The sequence below is a fragment of the Bos javanicus genome, chromosome 24, assembly GCF_032452875.1.
Source record: "Bos javanicus breed banteng chromosome 24, ARS-OSU_banteng_1.0, whole genome shotgun sequence".
Classification (NCBI taxonomy): Eukaryota; Metazoa; Chordata; class Mammalia; order Artiodactyla; family Bovidae; genus Bos; species Bos javanicus.
This window is the reverse complement of record NC_083891.1, coordinates 57,597,282-57,617,667: the sequence shown is the minus strand read 5'-3', so window position 1 is coordinate 57,617,667 and position 20,386 is coordinate 57,597,282. Positions and strand designations below refer to the sequence as shown.

Below are 20,386 nucleotides of genomic sequence, written 5' to 3'. Positions count from 1 at the left end.
CTTTCATAAATCAAGGCATGACACACCATGGCTGTAACATGCCAGTGACCAAACTACCCTAGTCAAAGCTTGCTTGTCCTGTGTTCATCTTTCCCAGGCATTAGCCTCTTAGCTATCACCTATAACTCTAATGACTAGGAAAGTATGGTAACATCCCGGGGAACAGTGGCTTTTTAAACTGGAGCCCTGTGGAAAAAACTGTCCTGTGCCTGGCAGGGAATTCTACACTATAACTGGCTGGCACTGATGTTGTGATGATGGCAAGATCTTAAAATAAAGGGCTGACATAGGTGGTGGAAACTCTGGCAGGGGAGGAAGGCTCAGAAGAGGGTCTTGGTGTTTTTAATCAGATAATCTCACTACACATCTCAAATCATGACTGGGAAGCTGCCCACACTTTCTATGCATAATCGTTCAGAAGGTTTGCGCTGTAGCTCACAGAAACTGAACCAAATTAGTAAGTGAAAAGAACATTCTCTACATATTATAGGTATTATAGAGGGAAAACCATGAACACAAACTCCTGGACACCTCAAAGGAAACCTTGCTTGCTTACTGGAAATAATTTATTTTCCCACTTCCATTTATCACAATGGAAAATATATAGACTGCTTCTTTTTAGAAACACCAGGATGTGAGCCAGCAGTGGGCCTGCCTGTGGTTAGTCTCTTAAAACAGTTGTCCCCAGAACAGAAGCAGACAAAAGCCCAAAGTCTTTCAAACTTAGAGGTGTAGCGGGGTGAAGTTGGGCAGATCTGACTCAGCTGGTGTGTGGTGTTCAATACTGATTCCTTCACGTGTTTACGGAGCCCCTGCTGGGGACAACCTGTGTCTCAGCACAGAGTGGGCACTCCCTGCCATGGACGCTTTGCCTGCCACGTGTCCCCATCACCTGGGGTTCTTTCTAACACACTGGGGTGAAAGTTGCTCAGTCCAACGCTTTGCGACCCCATGGACTATACAGTCCACGGAATTCTCCAGGCCAGAATACTGGAGTGGGTAGCTTTTCCCTTCTCCAGGGGATCTTCCTGACCTAGGAGTTGAACCAGGGCCTCCTGCACTGCAGGCAGACTCTTTACCAGCACTGGAGGTGTTTGTTAAATGCTTGTTGACTCGACGAATGGCTCTAGCATCCATGGAGTTCACAGCATGGGAAGCTATACAGAATTTCTCGTTCAGTTAGCACTTCTACACCAATAAAATCTGAGGTAAATGAAAATTTAACTTAAGGTAGCCTTAATGTAAGGAAAGATGAATCACTGCTGGCAGCAAGCAGTATTTTAAGACTTTTTAACCTACCTGGGGCAGGAATGATGGGCAGTGCCGAAGACCAGTCATAACGCCACTGCCTCATTAGAGGTGGGTTCAAGGGCACACCTTCTCAGTAATCAACCAGCAAGCTGGCCTCAGGGGACAAAGACTGCTCTTTGTGGCAGGAGGCATGTGTAGACCTAGAGCTGGTTCATGTTGATGTAGAAACTAACACAATAAAGTAATTATCCTTCAATTAAAAAATCTAAAAATTCCTTTTTGCTACTTTACAGGCACTGCATGTTTTACTTATGATCATGTGAAGTTTCTGGAAAGATTCACATGAACTCTTGTGACTTAATCAAAAGTTTAGCAAATAATTTAACATAAATTCCATATTTTTTCCTGAGAAGGAAAAAAAATCAGTTGTCAGGTGGCCTTTTACTTATAATGGGAAATTTGAGGATCTCTTGCAACATAGAGTTGCATTTCTTCAAGACATCTCACGACTAGAGAGTTCGGGAATTATTGTTTAGATCTCAATTATTCCTTCTACTCTCATTGTTAACTAGAGTCATCGAGGATTAACACTCTTGGGATTGCAGTTAGGCCTATTGTGGGTCTCCCAGGAACAGTTCTATTAATACCATTTTTCATCTTCTAGGTACAAATTCAGGAAACAGTCAGGGAGCAAATCTCTCTCAGCCACATGCCGGCTTTCTCGGAGCCTACTGGGGAGGAGCCTACTTTTCCTGGGACCACAACAGAGTCCCTCCCCAACTTAGGAGGGATCGACAAAGAAAGTGCATCATTGGCCAAACACCCGGAGGTAGACGGTTGTACCCAAGGGGCACGGCATGAAGAAAACCAAGGTGACAACACGCTCAGACGTTCTGGAAGAGACCTGGGGCGTGTGCTGAGCATCCCAGAAGCCAGCAGTGAAGCCACGTCCCCCTGTGAGCTGTTGGGGCCTCCCCCCCAGCCCCGGGCTGCCTCTGCGTCCCCTGAATTTGCACATACTGTCCCCGCCCTGGAAACCATGTGCGCTGCTGGGCCAGGGGACGGAGTAGCTGCGTGTGGCCCGGAGCGTCTTGAAGCAGGTGACCAGGAAGCATGTGATATTGTGGGCTCTCCGGTTGGAGCCCCAGTTGGTAAACATTTGCCTCAAGAAATGTGCTCCCTGGACTTAGAGCTGGCAGGTCAAAGCAAACCACCTGATTTATGTCCTCCCGATGACAAGACTCTGGATGTTCTCTCTCAGACACGAGGTCCTGAGCCTCCCCAGACTACGTGCGGGAGCAGTGGCGAGAGAACCTCTCCCGACTCCCCTCTTTTCATCAGCACTTTCACCTGGAACATCTCACAAAAAGCCAGTAAAGGTGCCACCGGGGAGGATCTAGCCAACATAGAGGGTTCCGCCTCCACGTCGGCCTCCATAGTAAAGGCTGGCCAGGAGAGGCTGAGCCCCAGCCACTCAGGGGTCCTTGAGGAAAGATGGCCTCCATCTCCAGAGAGCAGCTCTTCCGTTTGGGCCATAGAGGGCAGTGACAAGAACTCCAGCCCTGGTGCCCCGGACTCGGCAGACATACCGGCAGGTCATAGTCCAGTAACGAAGTTTCCTCGGGAGAAGCCCACAACACTAATTGCTAACGTTGAGTGTTCTGAGGTGACTGGGGCGAATAGCAACACATCTGCTCTTTCCGTTGCCCCGAAAGGCCACCCATCCAAATACCTCGCTGTTTCAGTTGCTGGGGACAGCCATGCAGGTAGCCCTGAGGAGAGTTCACCTCGGGCACCAGATGGAAATGCTTCTCGACTTCCTTCCAGTGTACAGTTGGCTCATGTTTTTAATGGTTCCACAATTGAATCTTCAAGAGAGCTAGGACCCATGGCTCCCAGTGGACCCAGGATCCATGTCCGAGTTCCTCAACTCCCAGAGGGAGAGGGTTTTGGTGGCAGTTCCCCTCCTCAGATTAATAACCTGTCTAGAAAGAAGAGCCAGACTGGGCACACAGCAGACACGAGGACCCTTGAAGAGAATTTCCAAGAAAAAGGAAGTGAAACGGCAGAGAGGGTCCAGCAGGGTTCTTCTGATGATAATTTCCAAGGAACTTTGCCCACGACATCTGTCGGACAAGTGGAAACAAACTTGGTGCCCTTGGAGTGCTCGTCAGCCAGCTCCACAGAGAGGAGAGGGCAGAGCTCGGGCACTCGTGTGTCTGTGGTGGCTGAATCTCCAATGAAAGATGACAGTCAGCCTCTGAGCCAAGCTCCCCTTCTCTCTAATGTCCTTCTGGACAAGTCTAAAGAGAGAAGTCCGGGATGTTGGGAAGCGGGTAAAAAGCTGAAGATCATAACTCTAGAGGCTTCTGTTTCAGAAACCTGGCCACTGGGACAGCTGACAGATTCTGGGTTCAAGGGGATGGCCGCTGGTCTCATTCCTGACAGGATCCGGGCAATTCCTGATGTTCTAAAGGCGGGTGCTGCCGTGCCTAAACCGGGCCCCTCTAAGACAGCATCAGCCTGCAGTCCTCAGGTAGAGTATAGCTCAGCAATTGCTAATAACCGAAAAATCCATAAAAGGGAAGAACGAGCTGGCTGTGCAAGTTGGAGTTGTCTTTCCTCCCAGTATTTGAGCCAACGCAGATTCCTGGAGTCATCTGTGGACCCTGTAGAGGGAAAGAAAGTCTGTGTCACAGGCTTGCTCCCAGAGGCTTTCAGAACTGGAAGGAAGGAAAATGCTAACCGTGTGAGCCAAAATCGAGATGAAAACCGACTCAAGAGGGATCGCCCCGCCTTCTTTAAGCAGCTCCTGTCCTGCCCTAACATCTTGGAGTCCTCTGTGGACCCCACTGATGAAATGAGTGTGGGCTGGGCCAGGGTGGAAACACCAGAGCCTTCTGAGTCCACACTGGGGGCCATCACAGTGGAGAATAAACCAAAGGGTGGACACTTGGACCAGAGGCTGGAAGTCCAACCTGCCATCTTGCAAGTTCCGTGTGCCCAGCAAAGTGGGGAAACCCCTCCAAGTGAAAACGGCACCAACCAAAACCAAGGGGACTGTGTGGGATGGGAGGCAGGACAAAGTCGCCGTGAGAGAGCAAAGGGGGACATGCGTTCTGCCATTTTGCCAGTCCCAGGCCCTGTGCAGGGTGGGGAGGCGATGCCAGGGGCACGCATCAGAAGCCAAGTACAGGAAGACAGGGAGAGGCGCTCAGGGGGGCCTGGACGCAGTAAAAGCAACGGAGCAGCATTAGCGTCCCCCGCCCTCGCTCTCTCTGGCGGTCTTGCCAGGGTGAACCCCCCATCTGTTGGAGTCACTACTCACAGCTTCACAGCTCGGAGTGATGACCTTTGTGAGGAGGACTCCGTGGAGCCCAGAAACCACGAGCATGCCTTTTCTGACTCAGAGGAAAGGCGAGCTATGAAGAGTGAGTGGAAGCAAGCGCCCTCTTCCAGGGGTCTCACCCGGGGGCCTTTTACATCCTCTCCTGAAAGAAGAGGCATTGCAGACTTTTCAAGAAGCCACAGAATTGAGGAACGTGAGATAGAGGAGCCCCCCGCTGGGGAAACCAAACCCACAGGCACATCTGGCTCCCCGGCGGGGCCCCTGGCATCTGTTTCCGGAGTACATGCGTCAGCGAAAGCTCCTAACATGCTGCTGGATCCCTACCAGCAGGGCTCCACCCTGGGCCATGGGAAAAAGTCGGGGGAGGAGGAGAAGGTTGGCCCCGTGGCGGCCCAAGCCAGCCATCCACCCCCGCCAGCAGCGATGAAGTCACCGGAGGTCAAGGAGAAGCAAAAAACCCCGGGAAGTGGACACTTAGCTGAGGGGGTAAAGAAGAAAATTCTGTCCAGGGTGGCCGCCCTGAGGCTGAGATTGGAAGAGAAGGAGAAGGTGAGAAGGCACTCGGTCTTTGAGAGTCCTAAGCCTGAAACGTCGGTCTCACGCACAGATGAGAAAGGAGAGCCCCAGAGGCCACCTTGCCAAAGCGAAGGGAGAGGTGAGGGCTGTGTTGCTTCCTATCGTAGTTTGTGTTTGTGGACCTTGATGGCAAGCTTGCGTGTCCTCCTGCGCCCTTGTAGTTAGGGTGCATGTCCGCTGGGCAGGCACTGGATGCTGGGACCAAGTGGTCTGACGTGTAGGCTGGTGGGTCTCAAACGTGAGTGACCTTGGGCTCCCCTAGGGGGCTCGTCTAGAGAGATGTTCAACTCTTTGGGACCCCATGGACTGTAGCTCTCCAGGCTCCTCTGACCATGGGGATTCTCCAGGCAAGAAAATACTGGAGTGGGTTGCCATGCCCTCCTCCAGGAGGTCTTTCCAACCCAAGGATTAAACCCAGATCTCGCACATTGAAGGCAGATTCTTTACCATCTGAGCCACCAGGGAAGCCCATGAATACTGGAGTGGGTAGCCTATCCCTTCTCCAGGGAAACTTCCCGATGCAGGAGGTCTCCTGCATTGCAGGTGGATTCTTTACCAGCTGAGCTACCTGGGAAGCCCATTAAGACTGATAGCTGGGCCCGACCTAGAGTTTCTGGTTCAGGAGAAAGTGGATTTCTACTGAGCTCCCAGGGGATCTACTGCGAGTCCCCCTGATCCAGGCTGCCTGTAGGTAGGCTTAACTGAGGGAGCACGCAGTGAAGATGCTTCCTGTTTAATTATCCTTCAAAAAACAGTAAAGAAATAAGCATTAGACTGCAGTAGCCCAGGTGAGAGATGACTTGGATCAAGATGGTAGCAATGCATAGCAGTGACTAGTGATGACATTCTGTAGATGTTTTGTAGGTAGGAACCACAGGATCCGCTAACAGATTGGATGGAGGCTGTGAGAGAAAGAGAAGGTAAGGATGACTCCGTGGTGTTAGCCTGAGCTACTGTTGAGTTGCGGGGTTGCTGTTTACTAAAACAGGAAGACTGGAGGAGGAGCTAGTTGTTCTGTTAAAAAGGTCCAGAACGAACTTTTTCTAAGTGTGCAGTTGTGTCAGGGCTCAGTGCTGAGGCCAGGAAAGGACCACAGTATCAGCCATCAGGGATCCCGAGGTGGTTGTTTTCTGTTGGAGTGCCGTGAAATTTGGGGACTTTAGTAACTGACATTAAGCTCATGCCGTCTCTAACATAGCCTTTGGATGTCTTTGAGGCAGTGAATTTTGTAATGCCTTGTTCCTTTGTTGTTAACAAATGATTTGTACTAAGAGGCTTTATCATGTCATATAAGAGGACTGAACTTTCAGTCCCACTCTTACCAACATGGGCGTGTTCCTTTGGGTACGTCATGGTTTTGGTGGTGGTTTAGTCAATAAGTTGGGTCTGTCTCTTTTGCAACCCCGTGGACTGCAGCCCGCCAGGCTCCTCTGTCCATAGGAATCTCCAGACAAGAATAATGGAGTGGGTTGCCATTTCCTACACGAGAGGATCTTGCTGACCCAAGGATAGAACCCAAATCTCTTGCGTCTCCTGCGTTGGCAGGAGCTTTCTTTACCACTGAGCCACCAAGGAGCTCGGTGGTGCTTTTAACACTGGAGGCCCTCAAAGAGGTGAATGGGAATTCCGTGGTGCGGGAAAGTTTAAAAACGCTTTCTAGGGGGAAAACCAGACTCCAAAGTTTGGGAAACCAAGTTTGCTCAGAGCACAGTGTATCTAGAAGGAGGTCTGAATGGGAGCTGAAGATTGCTGAGATGGGAGGGGAGGTGTTTGCTAGACTGACTTACTCCCACAGAAGAAGGTGTTGCAGACACAGTGAGAGAGGTGTTCAGCCCTCGTGTGGCCCGTCAGCATCAGGAGCCGTTGAACGGCAGAAGGCTGGCGTTAGGTTTAGAGGAGGAGAGGGACGCTGGCTGTCCAAGTCCACGTCTCTGACTTTAATAGAACGGTTACATATGAGCCCAGTTACAGGCGACAACACGCGTTTTAGTTTTTTTTCATCTATTTTTGGCTGTGCGAGGTCTCTGTTGCGAGAACTCTTCTCTAGTCGGGCTCTCAGGCTTCTCGGTGCAGCGGCTTCTCTTGCTGAGGAGTGCAGCCGTCAGTAGCTGTGACCCACGGGCTTAGCTGCTCTGTGGCATCTTCCTGGACCAGGGATTGAACCCGTGTCTCCTGCATTGGCAGGCGGATAATCTTTACCACTGAGCCACCAGAGAAGCCAAACGCTGGAGTTTTGGTGAGAGGGAGGAATAAGTTTTGTATGGAAAGGAGATTGAAGATGCCAATTTTAGGAGATGGAAAGGCTCTGGGGCAGCGTACATTCTGTATCTTGCACTTGCGGCTCTTCACTGTGCTCGCTTCCAAAGGCAGGGCAGGCCAAAAGGTGGAGAAGACGGCTGGGGTGTCCGTGGCCGGGAGGCTCTGCGCTCCGGGACAGGTAGCTTGGGTGGAATCTGTCACGGCCCTGTGAGAAGACATCTTTAGTGCATAGTGAGTGGCTGTGTACTTTCTGCCCGTTATGATGTTACTTCAAATAAAAGATTAAAAATTCAAAACATCAACCAGTGTAGCTAACTGGTATAATTAGACCACGTGCTAAACAGGATTTACAGAAAAACATTTAGGTACAATCTGGGAGTCTCCTTGTAACCATTTTTTTGCATTAAAAGTGGCGTGGGTTTTCTTTCAAATTTAAGTATAAAACTTCTTTCCATCTCACCCTGCCCTTTGAGTCTGAAGTCCCCAGGGTCTCTGTTCCAGGTTTCAGACCCCCGGGGGCTCAGAGTCCTGGTAACTGCAGTCAGCTCTGCTTTGCTTGGGGGAATCGCATCAATGCCAGACTCCATCCCATAACCCAAGATCCCAGCCACCGCTTTCCGAGCTCTTTCCCACAAAACCTGGTAAAAGTCAGAAGAGATGGTGGCCAGGTAACACGCTGGCCCTGGACTGGGGCACAGCGCTGCGAGGCTCCTCTTAGCAGAGACCTCACTCCCCGTCTGCGTCAGAGGGGCCCGCAGCCTCGGCTGCAGAAAAGGATCACACATGAAACAACTTCCCCAAGAGGCATCCAACCGCATTCTAGTGATAGGTTTCAAAACATTCAAGGAGTAGAACTGTGCTTTAAAGAATCAAGTGGTTTCAGCCCAGAGGCGGCGGGGGTGGCCGACTTGTTTGGAATTGTCTGTCTCCGCGGGACAGAGGACTGACCAGGTGCTGTCGGAGGGTTTGATCTCGAGCTGCTCGGCCTCCCCAGGGCGAAGGGCTGCAGCCCCGGGAAGCACAGCCTTGGGGCGAAGAGGCAGTGTTGAGTGTGAGGGATGACTTGGATGACTGAAAGAGGACAAACCGAGGAAACCTTGATACTCAAAGCTTAGTGCAGCCAAAGCTTTAGTCACCAGGGGACTTCTCAATCCTTTGCCTTCAACACTTGGCCAGAATATACACACAAGATAAACCCAGCTTCACTCCTGGGCCTCGGTTCAGCTCCTTCATCTGTTTTTTTTTTTTTTTTTCCCCATCCCTCCCACACAAAAGGGGGCCCTCTCCCAAAGCCCCGTGGCCCTCATTCAGCTCAGCTGGCCATGTTATGCCTTGCCCTGAACCCCCCACCCTGGTTTCGGTCTTCAGAACCCACAGCCGGCTGTGGGCAGGGCTGGCAGACTTAGGAACACTTAGGTGTCAGGAAATCCTCCGTGAAGGGTCCTGGAGGAAATGTGTCCCAGGTGGGCGATGGGCGTGGTCAAGACCCTGGACCAAGATCTTGACAGCGGGGGTCAGGGCACCTACACGGTGGCCAGCTTGGGCCAGATGAAGCGAGATGGGTTTTGTCATCTGTAGGACTCGGTGTATCTCATCTTTCTCCCGTAATATCGTTAGTGCCCGGAGATACTCTCTAATTGAAGAACTCTTTACCTGAGCATCCCATATTACTTCTGGGAAGAAAAATAAGCTTTAAAAAACACATTATATAGCCAAGCCAAGTCTGTTGCCAAGACAGGGGAGGCACACTGACGATTTCACAGCAGTGGAATCTGAGGCAACAGAGCAAACAGCCTCAGTGTTGATGACTTTTGGCTGTGGATTATATAACACAACCGCAGCTGTGTAATTGTGGAACTTGGCGTGTGATAGACCACCCCCCACCTGTCCGGTAACCTCAGTACCTGCCGTGTTGTTCTGACCACTGGGTGTTAGCCATCCTCCTCTGGTCTATGCTGCCACCCAGTGGCTACCCTGAGTAATTACACACTCACCCGCTGTGCCAAGCTCTCCTCCCTGATTTGGTTTTTTTCAAGATCACGATTTCCTGAGAGGGATGGATATTTAATATACATTGTCGTGGCTAAGTCGTGTGTCTGATTCTGTGATCCCATGGTCTGTAACCCACCAGGATCCTCTGTCCTTGGGATTTCCCAGGCAAGAATACTGGAGTGGGTTGTCATTTCCTTCTCCAGGGGATCTTCCCCATCCAGGGATTAAACCTGTGTCTCCTGCATTGGCAGGCGGATTCTTTACTGCTGAGCTATCAGGAAAGCCCATTAACATTCCTACTCCTGTTATAACTTATAAAAAATACATTAAGGATTATAAGTTCACTACTAAAAACAGTTTTAGCAAAAAATAGAATATCAAGTCTGTCTTAAATGAATTAGATAATCTACCTTTAGACATACCCGATCATCCATGATTTTAAAAGGTGATGTTCAAAGAGCCCTGAATGTCACCTAACCCCGGGCACTTGTTTCTGTATTGCTGCTATTTGATTCAGGCAGACAGTTCTGCTAATTGATAGCGGACATCACTGAAATCCATTAGGATATCTTCAGCAAAGACAACTGTGATCAAAGAGCAAGATGGATGAATATTCAACAAATAACTTACCGGGGTTTTTTCAAATACTTATCTGGCTGTGCTGGGTCTTAGTGGCACCATGGGGAAGGCTGCATGTGTCTCGCGGGGATCTTTTCATTGTGGTACATGACACACTAACTGTGGCTCAAGGGCCCAGTTGCCCCTTCAGCACGTGGGGTCCTCCCAGACCAGGGATCAGACCCGTGTCTCCTGCATTGGTAGGCTTGATTCCTAACCACTGGACCCTCAGGGAAGACCCCAGCAAATAACTTTTTCTGAGATGCCTTTTGCGCCTGGCGTTGGGCCATGCTGCGTGGCTGGTCCAGGTTTCATTCTGCTCCCCAGTCCGCAGCTCGACGTTCACCTGGCTGTCACCTCGCAGCATCTTTGTCTGGTCAGGTTCTGTACACTAGGTGTCGACAGCCGCCCTTCCCATGCTTTTTTTTTTTTCAATCTCAAGTTCTTTTTCACCTTGTGCGTTGCAGAGCTCAAGGAATTTTAGGTAGCGAAAAGTGGGACTTTTTTTTAAGAGTTCATATCCAAATCATACTAGCTGTCTTTAATAAATTTACAAAACCAGAAACTTGACAAATTAAGAGGTTGAGGAATCTTCAAATAAAGCCAAGGGTCTTTTAGCATTCCTTTAGTGGTAAACAGACTCTACAGTTGCTTCATCTTCTTTGATTTCTAAGAGCAGAGAAGAAATTTTCAAAATGGAGTCTTAATTTCTTCCTTAATCATTATTTCTAGGATTTACATGATTTCTCCCAAACTAGAAGCAACACTGTTTAAAAGGTGGCACACATCAAAATTAGGAAACAAAATCCTAATGATCATGGGAGAGTCACTTTCTGTTTCACATTAAAGTAGATGTATTTCAGAGGGCGGTGTTTAATAGGCAGCCATTCCACATTGCCTGACAGGTGGGATTAACTACATCAAGACCTTTTCATAATTGAAAAGCGTGCTTATTGCTCCTTAACACACTCAAAGCAAATTCTCTGTGTCTGCCGAGCATGCCAAGGTGTGTGTGTGTTAGTCACTAAGTCCTGTCTGACTCTTTGCGACCCCATGGACTGTAACCCATCAGGCTCTTCTCTCCACGGGATTGGGAGGGCTGAAAAGGGAGTTTTCGATTAGACTGACTTGTTCATTTCCTATCTGTTTAGGAAAGCGACATCTCCCTCCAAACACTAGGTTTCCTCATCAGTTAATGGAGGATAATAATGATCTGTCTCTTGGCTTTGAGAGAATTTGATAAAACAGGAACGTCTAAAAGCTCTTCTGCACTTCTCATAAGAACACCGACCTACAAGTTTTCTCCTTTCCAGCTCCAGTATTACTGAAAAAGATCCAAGCTGAGATGTCCCCTGACCACTCTGGAAATGTAAAGTTGAGCTGCCAGTTTGCAGAGATTCATGAAGATTCTACCGTCTCGTGGATAAAAGATTCAACATCAATAGCCCAAGTGCAGAGAAGGTGTGTTATCCGCCCCGGCTACTTTTCACAGTTTATTTCACAATGTGGTTCTAAAGGAAAGGAGTAAGTCACAGGAAATAAAGGAAGGTCGAAGCAGAAACCCCACACCCACAGTGTCCAAGAGGAGTGAGAGGTACCTGGACAGGGAGGAGAGCAGAAGGCGCTCACCTGCTGCAGCCACGAGCCCCTTTCATCCTCCAAAAGCGGGGACGCCTGTCAATCATCTTCTGAGGTTCCGTGGTCCCAAGATTAAAGAGCTCTCCTGCCCTCCCAGTGCAACTCGCTGTCCTCATAAATTCCCATTAACCTGGCAAAAAGCTCAGACGAAGCTAAGAAGGTAAATCAAAAGAAAAAACCAATCTGAGGTTATGGAAAAGTGGCATCTCCCAAGGGTGGAGAGCCGCCATCTCTAGGATGGGGATACCAGTTTCTATCTGGGGCCCCAGGTTTACTAGAGGAGATGAGGGGGAGATGAGCGAGCGCATCGTTGCCGAGAATCCCCCGGGTAGAGTGACCCGCCCTAAATTAGCCCCTCTCTAGCAGTAAACGCTCGCTCAAGTGAGCTGGTGAATAAGGCTTCATCTGTCGCCCCTGAGGAGGTGTGGCTCCTTCTGGAAACAGATCCCCTGGTTCGATGGAAGCCAGTCTAACTTAATCCTCACAAGCTTCTGCCAAAAGAGATCCCAGTTCAGCTCCCCAAGTGTTCTTAAGCCCCTAGTCTTGTCACAAGTCAGCTGAAAGTGAAAGCTCAGTTGTGTCCTACTCTTTGCAACCCCATGGACTGTAGCCTGCCAGGCTCCTCTGTCCATGGAATTCTCCAGGCAAGAATACTGGAGTGGGTTGCCATTTCCTTTTCCATAAAAAGTGAGGCAAATCAGTTTTCTGTATAATTAAGTGTCTGCTTGGAACACGTCTTTGTAAACTGCTCCAGACGCAGCTATGGAAGACTCGAACTCTAGTTTTGTCTCTATAACATCACTCCAGAAAACATCCGACTGGGCTATGATTGAAATAAAGCTGCTTTGCCTAAAAGTGCAACTTCAGAGCAATGATGCTTGTCCATGTCCGTGTCCCCCACTGCAGAGCAGGAGACAACTCCATGGTGAGCTTGGCCATCCTTCAAGCCAGTCAGAAGGACCAGGGCCTCTATTACTGCTGCATCAAGAACAGTTACGGGAGAGTGACCGCTGAGTTTAACCTCACCGCCGAAGGTAAACCTCAGCTTTGCCATTTCCAGTGAAAGCCACTAGCCCCTGTCAGCTCTGGGATGCTCATTGGTGCTGAAGGCTTTCTCTTCTGTCTTCCAGTTCTCAAACAGCTCTCAAGTCACCCAGATGTTAAAGGTAAGCGAATCTGAGCCCAGTGTCAGCGGAAGTGGGTGCACCCTAAACCATGAGACAGCTTCTAGAGACGAAGGCAGAAGCAAGTGTCCATCAGCTCTCCTGACGAAGCAGGAGAGGGCTCAGGAATTGCCTGGGAAACCAGGGAAACTCATAAGCTGTTTCAACCTAATCGCAGGGCCTACAACGAATGGGTTAGGCTACAAGTGCCCAGCGTGAGTTAAGATCAGACTGTAGTGGTGCCGTCCTTGGGACCATGTGGTGGGGGTGGGGGTGGGTTGGGGTTTAACTTTCTCTGTGAAGCACCGGCTGTGCATCCAGCCACCTCCATGGGATTTTTCAGCCTCTGGCACTTTCACAGTGTATTTTGGTTCTGCTTGTTTTTTCTTTACTATCAGACTAGCAGTTGCACTCGCTGAGCAGATTCTCAGAGAGTCAGATGTCTGGGAGAATAAGTCCATTCATTTGCATCTTAGTAGAAGTGAGAGGTGGACTTCTGCGCTTTCTTACGGCATTAATGCACCGCTGCTGCAGCAGCGAGCTAACGGCTGCCCCTGACACACAGGCTGCCCGGGGCCGCTCGCCGAGTCCACGCGGCCTTGCGTCTCCTCTTGGGGACAGGTACTCACTGCAGTAGGTCATCTGCTGGCCAGTTTCTCACAACCCGCCTTGGGGGTGTGGAGGCCCTGATCTGCAGTGTGCTAATCTCCATGATGCAGGCACTCACCGCGGCCAAGGTTACACTGCCCGTTTGTACTATGTATGCTGATTTTTTTCTTCCCCTAAGCAAACTAAAATCCTGAGATCTTTGAAAACAAGCTAGTACAGACATCAAGATGCAGTAACATCTAGTAATTAAAGACAAGGGGCTGGGATCTCGACTTAAATGGTCTATTAAATGTTGTGACTTATCCAAAACAGACTTAAATGCAGTCTCCTCACAAACCATTCAAACACTGCATACCTGTGTGTCATATGCTTGTATAAGTTTATAATCCTCTCCCTACATCTGTCTCCATCCCCCTGAAGTCTAAATATGCAAAAGAATATCCTTTTCTCCTATCAGAAAAAATCAGAAGAAGGGGTTCTGTCTCGTAAGCTGCTTAGCACCAGTGGGCATTCCCCATCGCAGATTCTTGCTCCGACCTCGTTAATTTAGGTTTGCAGAGACTCATTTCTCAAGGATTTTACCAGTCAGGAATGAGATCCTAGTGGGGGTGAGGTACTGGTCTCTGCAACCGTAGTGCTGTGACTGCCACCATTGGGTGGGAGCCTGGACCCTGAAGACGTCACCTTCTCCATGTGACCCAGGGGTCTGATTTCTATGGCTGGGGAGGCTGTACCTTCCTCTGCTTCCTGTGTACCTTCTGATAAAGAAGCGTCAAGTGAAAAAAAAAAAAAAGAAGAAGCGTCAAGTGACTTCACCTGGAGGAATCGCCCCTAGACACCTTATTTAAATCTCCAGAAGAGGCACATATAATTTCACAAGTTGATCTCTAACTAAAAATCTAATAAAACCAAGCTGGTGGGAGCGCCCAAAAGGAATGACTCAGAGCTAGAACGACTTAATGACGGTACACAGGGCTTCAGAGAGAAGTTCTAAGATGCATTTTTCTTATAGTTTCTCCAGGCTAAGTAGACATTCCTGGAAGTCACGGACAGGATTATTGAGGATGGTGGAGTTCGTGCTTGTCGTGTATTTTTTCTTAGGGGAAGTTGCCCATCCCCACCCTTGTACGCTGCTGCTGCTGCTAAGTCGCTTCAGTCGTGTCCGACTCTGTGCGACCCCATAGATGGCAGCCCACCAGGCTCCCCTGTCCCTGGGATTCTCCAGGCAAGAACACTGGAGTGGGTTGCCATTTCCTCCTCCAATGCATGAAAATGAAGTTGCTCAGTCATGTCCAACTCTTAGTGACCCCATGGACTGCACCCTTCCAGGCTCCTCCGTCCATGGGATTCTCCAGGCAAGAGTACTGGAGTGGGGTGCCATTGCCATCTCTGAACGATACAGCTGCTAGAAAACTTTTTACAGAGAGATCCAAGATGATTCTACTGTGTTTCAGTTTCTCTTCAGAGGGAACTCTTTTCTTGTTTTGGGTTGTACCTGCCTACTTCTTTAATCTACCACAGGCATTCTTAAGAGGCAGTAACACCCACAAGCAGACAAAATTGGGTCTTGGGGAGGCAAAAAACTTATTTTTGTTCACAAAGCACAGACATACATATAGTACATAACCAGATACACAGCACCTCTGTGGCAGTCACGTCTTACGTGGAGCAATTAGGGGGGTGGGAAGGCTGAAAAGAATCCTTGCAAGGAGGCAATAATGAAAAAAGAAAACTGGGAAGCGCTGAGCTAGCAGATCTTGTCAATTCTTGTTCCCTCTTCCACATTTCGCTCATCTTTTCCACTTGCCTTTAATCACCTGGCCTGATCCTGTTCACACTTTCTAGGCCTGTCTACAGTCCTTTTTCTGGCCTCGCCAGCTTTGCCCCACTGTCCTCCAGTCCCCTGGGGGCCTTGCCTTGCTCTATATCCTCAGTGACCACCTCCCCCACCTCCCTGTCAAGCGCTGCCTCTGCTGGGAGTCCAGCAGGGCTCCAGCTCCCTGCGTCTGTGGGTCAGCCTTGCCCTTCGCTGTGCCTGTATGGGGATGCTCCTCAGCCAATGAGCAGGGCTGGGGGTGCTTCCGTGCAACGGAAGCTGTGTTGTGTTCTAGTATATGAAGAGATTGAATTCAGCCAGCTCATCTTCCGAGAGGACTTCCTCCGTGACAGCTACTTCGGGGGCCGCCTGCATGGCCAGATCGCCACGGAGGAGCTGCACTTCGGGGAAGGCGTCCACCGGAGAGCCTTCCGCAGCAAGGTGCTGCGCGGCCTGACGCCGGTCTTCAAGCCCGGCCACGCCTGCGTGCTCAAGGTGCACAACGCCGTCGCCTACGGGACCAGAAACAACGAGGAGCTCATCCAGAGGAACTACAGACTCGCCGCGCAGGTGGGTCCGCCGCCCTGAGGGTGCCGCTCGAGGTGGGAGCCGACCCAGGTAACCCGAGGTCAAAGTCCGACTCAATTTGATGTGAGCGTCGCAGAAGCGTGTCTTTCTCCGTGGTTACTAGACCAAGGCCAAATGCTAGAAATCAAACCTTGGTCTTGTCGCCACGAATTCTTGGCCTCGTGCAGCCAGGTGGGACTTGCCTGTGTCTGGAGGTGCCTCGCCAGTTTCTACCTGGGCTGGGATCACTTCCAGGAAGGCTTCCTAGGAAGCCCCGTCAGATCCCCGGGGCCTTGAATCTACCTGGACACAGAATGATATGGGATGCCAGGATTCCCAAAGGACACCTAAAGTGACCCCATGGACTGCAGCCCGCCAGCCTCCTCTGTCCATGGAATTCTCCAGGCAAGAATACTGGAGTGGGGTTTGCCATTTCCTTCTCCAGGAAAGGACAACCAAAGTCAAGGGTAATTTCTGGAGGCTTCTGATTGGTTTTAGGGAAGAGGAAGGGGACTGGGGTACAGTCCAAAGGGTCAGCGTTTGTCCTGGTTCCTGCCTTCCTGAGTCATGTTCAGTATCCGCCCATAAGCTATGGAGGAAGATGGAGCCAAGTCTAAGCTCCTTCCTGTGTTGCTGGGTGGTAGTACCCTTGAGGCAAGAAGGGAGAGGGGTAGGGGGAGGAACACAGGCTTCTCCCCCACATCATCCCCGCCCTGTCCATGAATTTCACTCAATGCCAGGGCTGGCCGAGCTTTCAAGAGAGCTGGGTATAGCTCTTTCACAAACCAGGGGCCCTTAAATTTTTTAACCCATAAAATGAATAGGCCAGACTCAGATCTCTTGGGTGCTCTCAAACATCATCCATCCGCGGTTGTCTCAGACGTGGCGATGGTCCTGTGGGCTTGGTGCTTGTGAAGACAGCCCCTCTCCTCTGAGCACAAGATTCTGCCACACATTCCTTTCTCTTCCGAGTCTATACTCCTCAATTTGCTTTCAGGGAGTATTCCTTCCATCTGAAGTACCGTCTGGTCCAGTCATGGAAAATCCCCCAGCATCCAGATGCCCACTTAGAAAAGCCCTACAGACTAGGAAAGCAGAATCCAGTTTGCTTTTCCTAAGCCAACAATCTTGGCGAGGTGTTCGTTACTTACAGCTTGTTATACCTTTTCAAAAAAGAGAATCTTAGTTGGGAGAACTCATGGGAAACCCAACCATCCGCACGCACACTTCATCTGAAACCCTGTCCAGGGACCCGTCCCCTTAGCTCAGCGTGAACTTCAGCCACGCGGGTCCTAGAAACGTCATGGTTCAGGGACACCTCGCCCGGAGACCACGTGGCCGTCACCTGCACGGCTCCTTCAGGTCTCAGAGCTCCTGCAGCTGCCGACTGTGGGCTCCGTTCATGATGCTTCTGCACCCCCAACCCCGGGGTGGGTTTGCAAATGCATTGAGTCGACCTACGGTGGGAAACCTGAGTCTCACTGGGCAGTGCTCTGGCTTTCTTCTCACCCCTGGGGTTTCCTGTGTTTGGCTGATCTAGGAATGCTACGTGCAGAACACCGCCAGGCACTACGCGCAGATCTACGCCGCGGAAGCCCAGCCTCTGGAAGGCTTCGGGGAAGTGCCCGAGTGAGTGTCTCCCCCTTGGGTTGGCCCGGCTCTGACTTGGGGACGTGGGCGGGCTGGAGGGATGAGAAGCTGGGGAGAAACGGGGCGTGTTTCAGCGGGTCTGTAAGCTCCAAGAGGGTGCACATGGCTGCCACCCTGCCCTTCACAGGGCCTCCAGAGGCTTATAGAAAAATACTCGAGAAATATTAAAGTGTATGGATATATGGAATAATTCAATAAACGTGTATACCATGTTAAATAGAAAATCTTATCTACTCATGGGTATTATGTTGTCTAAACCATAAACAGAACAGCAGATCGCGAAAAACTCAGTCCTATGATACAACAAGTAAAGACGGTGGTGCATCAGGGAAAAGCAAATTGGAAAATCAGGGCCGTGGGAGCGTAGTCCCTGCTCCGTGGAGCACGACACGGAGGCGCAGAGTTTACCCACTGAGGTTATTACACTGACAAGTATCCGTTGGCCCACGCGCATGCTGGAGTGTCTGGAGCTCGTGTATACCGATCTCGTATCTGGCTGAAACCACACATGGGAAGACAAGGGGCTGTGCCAGGGCCCGTTGGAAACTGCGGACGGAGCAGTCGTCTACACACCAGTGCGAACGGGGAAGAGGGGAAAGCAGGAAGGGCCTGTTTCTTGTCCACGTCATCTCTGTGAACTCACAAAAGGGAAGAGAAATCCCCTTCCCGAGCAGGTGTGTTGGGCACACCACATACAGCCTCGTGCTTGCTGCCCTTCAAGGTTTGCCTGTGTGCTCAGGATACATGCATGCCTGCCGGGTCGCTTCCGTCACGTCCGGACCCTTTGAGACCCCGTGCACAGTAGCCCTTCAGGCTCCTCTGTCCATGGGATTCTCCAGGCAGGAACACTGGACTGGGTTGCCACGCCCTCCTCCAGGGGGTCTTCCTGACCCGTGATTGGACCCGTGTCTCTAACGTCTCCTGCACTGGCGGGTCCTTTACCACTAGCGCCACCTGGGAAGCAATTCTCAGCAACTTCAAGGAAAACGAACTTACTGCAAAGAAAACCACTTTCAACTGCTTTCTGTTCAGTGCACTGAGGTGGTCTGGATTGTCTGTAGCGCTCAGCCTGTTCTTCTCCAGCCCCTCTTGCTGCTCTGTTCTCTTATGTTCCTGGTTGAGGAGGAAGAGTCCACCAGGCGTGGCACCAAAGTGCCCTCCTGCAGGGACACACTCAAGCTTTGTGCGAACTGACTCATACAGGCTTCTCTAAGGAAAAGAACACAATTATGAATATCAAGATGCATCCAGGGACTTGAAAAGGGTGAAGGACTCAGGCTTAATTGGCTTCCAGCAGATATGCCACCGCTCTGGAAATGCCTGTGCACGTTTTGGAATCCAAATACCTTTCCTTATTGTGGGAGAGTTTGACCTCATTCATGGACAAGGGCAGGATATGGAGGGATAGTTCAGTCGTTCAGTCATATCCGACTCTTTGCAACCCCATGGACTATAGCATGCCAGGCCTCCCTGTCCATCACCAACTCCCAGAGTTTACCCAAACTCATGTCCATTGAGTTGGTGATGCCATCCAAGCATCTCATCCTCTGTCGTCCCCTTCTCCTCCCACCTTCAATATTTCCCAGCATCAGGGTCTTTTCAAATGAGTCAGTTCTTCACATCAGGTGGCCAAAGCACTGGAATTTCAGCTTCAGCATCAGTCCTTCCCCAAGCATGGGATTGGTACTCAGCATCCGTGTTGGAAGGGGTACCCACGTGGTGGCTCAGGACAGTGTCCTGGCCTAGATCCTGCTCCTGAGAGAAGTGCTCTGCCATCTGAAACTGGGTGGGGAGAGGGGAGGTGTGCTTCTCGTGTTTTGTTTTATTTTTTAAGGAAACACTCATAAATGGCAGAAGAGGGTAAAGTGCACCCTGCCAAAGACCGAGTTGCCTGCAGAAGGTTTTCTTTGGAGTGGTATGTTTTGTGTCTTTAAAACTCACCTGAGTGTTGTATCCTTCTTCCCACTTTGCTAACGTTTTCTCTACAATCTTTGACTTGAGGTGATACCTGGGGGTAGCCTCCAGCTGGACTCCCGGGAGAGGACAGGTCGTGGGTGGAGCCCACGTGTCCTCCGTGCTCTGGGAGATCCTTCCAGCTCTGCTCTCACCGCTGGGGGAGCAGCCCCCCGCAACCCTGTGTGAGTGCAGACCTGCCCAGGGACCCCTTCCTCGTAAGAGACAGACCTGAAGTCTCACATCACTGGGGGAGGACCTGCCCCGGGTCCCCAGAGAGGAGGGGATGATGGTGGTGCCTGTGATGGCATCTCTGGGGGGAGGAGGCCTCGCCCTGCAGTCCACATGACTCCTCCTAAGCTTGGCTTTGGTCACGGAGTCACACAGGATTGTTCTGCATGCTTACCTGTAGAGATTCTGGCTGAAAACCCGGGGTACTGCCGAGGCCTTCACCGTAGGGCTTGTGTGTGGTTTTACTAACACAGCTGACCCCAGCCTCCCCGCCTCCCCACCCGGTCACCATCATTGGTGCAGGCGACTGTCACACTATCACTTTTTTCTTTTGTCACTTAGACCTTTCCAGAAGCCTCCCTTCTGAGCCTTTAAACATCTTGATAGTTGTTAGGTATAAGTCCCTAATGCACGTTCCTGTTTGTTTACCCATCTGACGATCTGTACTAAACATATTCTTCATGTTAACAAACATCAAAAATTAGCTTCTTACCTCTTCCTCAGGGTGGCTATCATAATTTCTGCTTTTAAGCCCTCGAAAACGGCATCTGTTGTGGTCAGACTTAAACGAGATGACCTCTCCTTTGACTGTCAGGTCGTATCCTGTATCAGTCGTGACTAGGAGGGCTGCTCCGGGCCTCTGGTGAGAAGCAGCCAGAGACGTTGCTAACCATCCTGTAATGCACGGGACAGTCATCGCCCAAGAATTACCTG

The 20,386-nt window shown here is 50.5% G+C and overlaps 1 protein-coding gene across 5 annotated transcripts in view; it reads left to right on the top strand.

Annotated features, from left to right (window-relative positions):
- ALPK2 (alpha kinase 2) overlaps window positions 1-20,386 on the top strand; it is a 132,703-nt gene that overhangs the window by 89,083 nt on the left and 23,234 nt on the right. For 2 of the 5 annotated variants that reach the window (XM_061400328.1, XM_061400329.1), the window contains exons 5-10: window positions 1,916-5,255; window positions 11,359-11,506; window positions 12,590-12,717; window positions 12,814-12,849; window positions 15,567-15,841; window positions 17,379-17,467. In XM_061400328.1, coding sequence (XP_061256312.1) covers window positions 1,916-5,255; window positions 11,359-11,506; window positions 12,590-12,717; window positions 12,814-12,849; window positions 15,567-15,841; window positions 17,379-17,467 — 4,016 coding nt within the window. Of the gene's footprint in view, window positions 1-1,915; window positions 5,256-11,358; window positions 11,507-12,589; window positions 12,718-12,813; window positions 12,850-15,566; window positions 15,842-17,378; window positions 17,468-17,755; window positions 19,670-20,386 lie in introns of those variants that run through there. The other 3 variants (XM_061400330.1, XR_009733360.1, XM_061400331.1) reach the window with 3 other exon arrangements.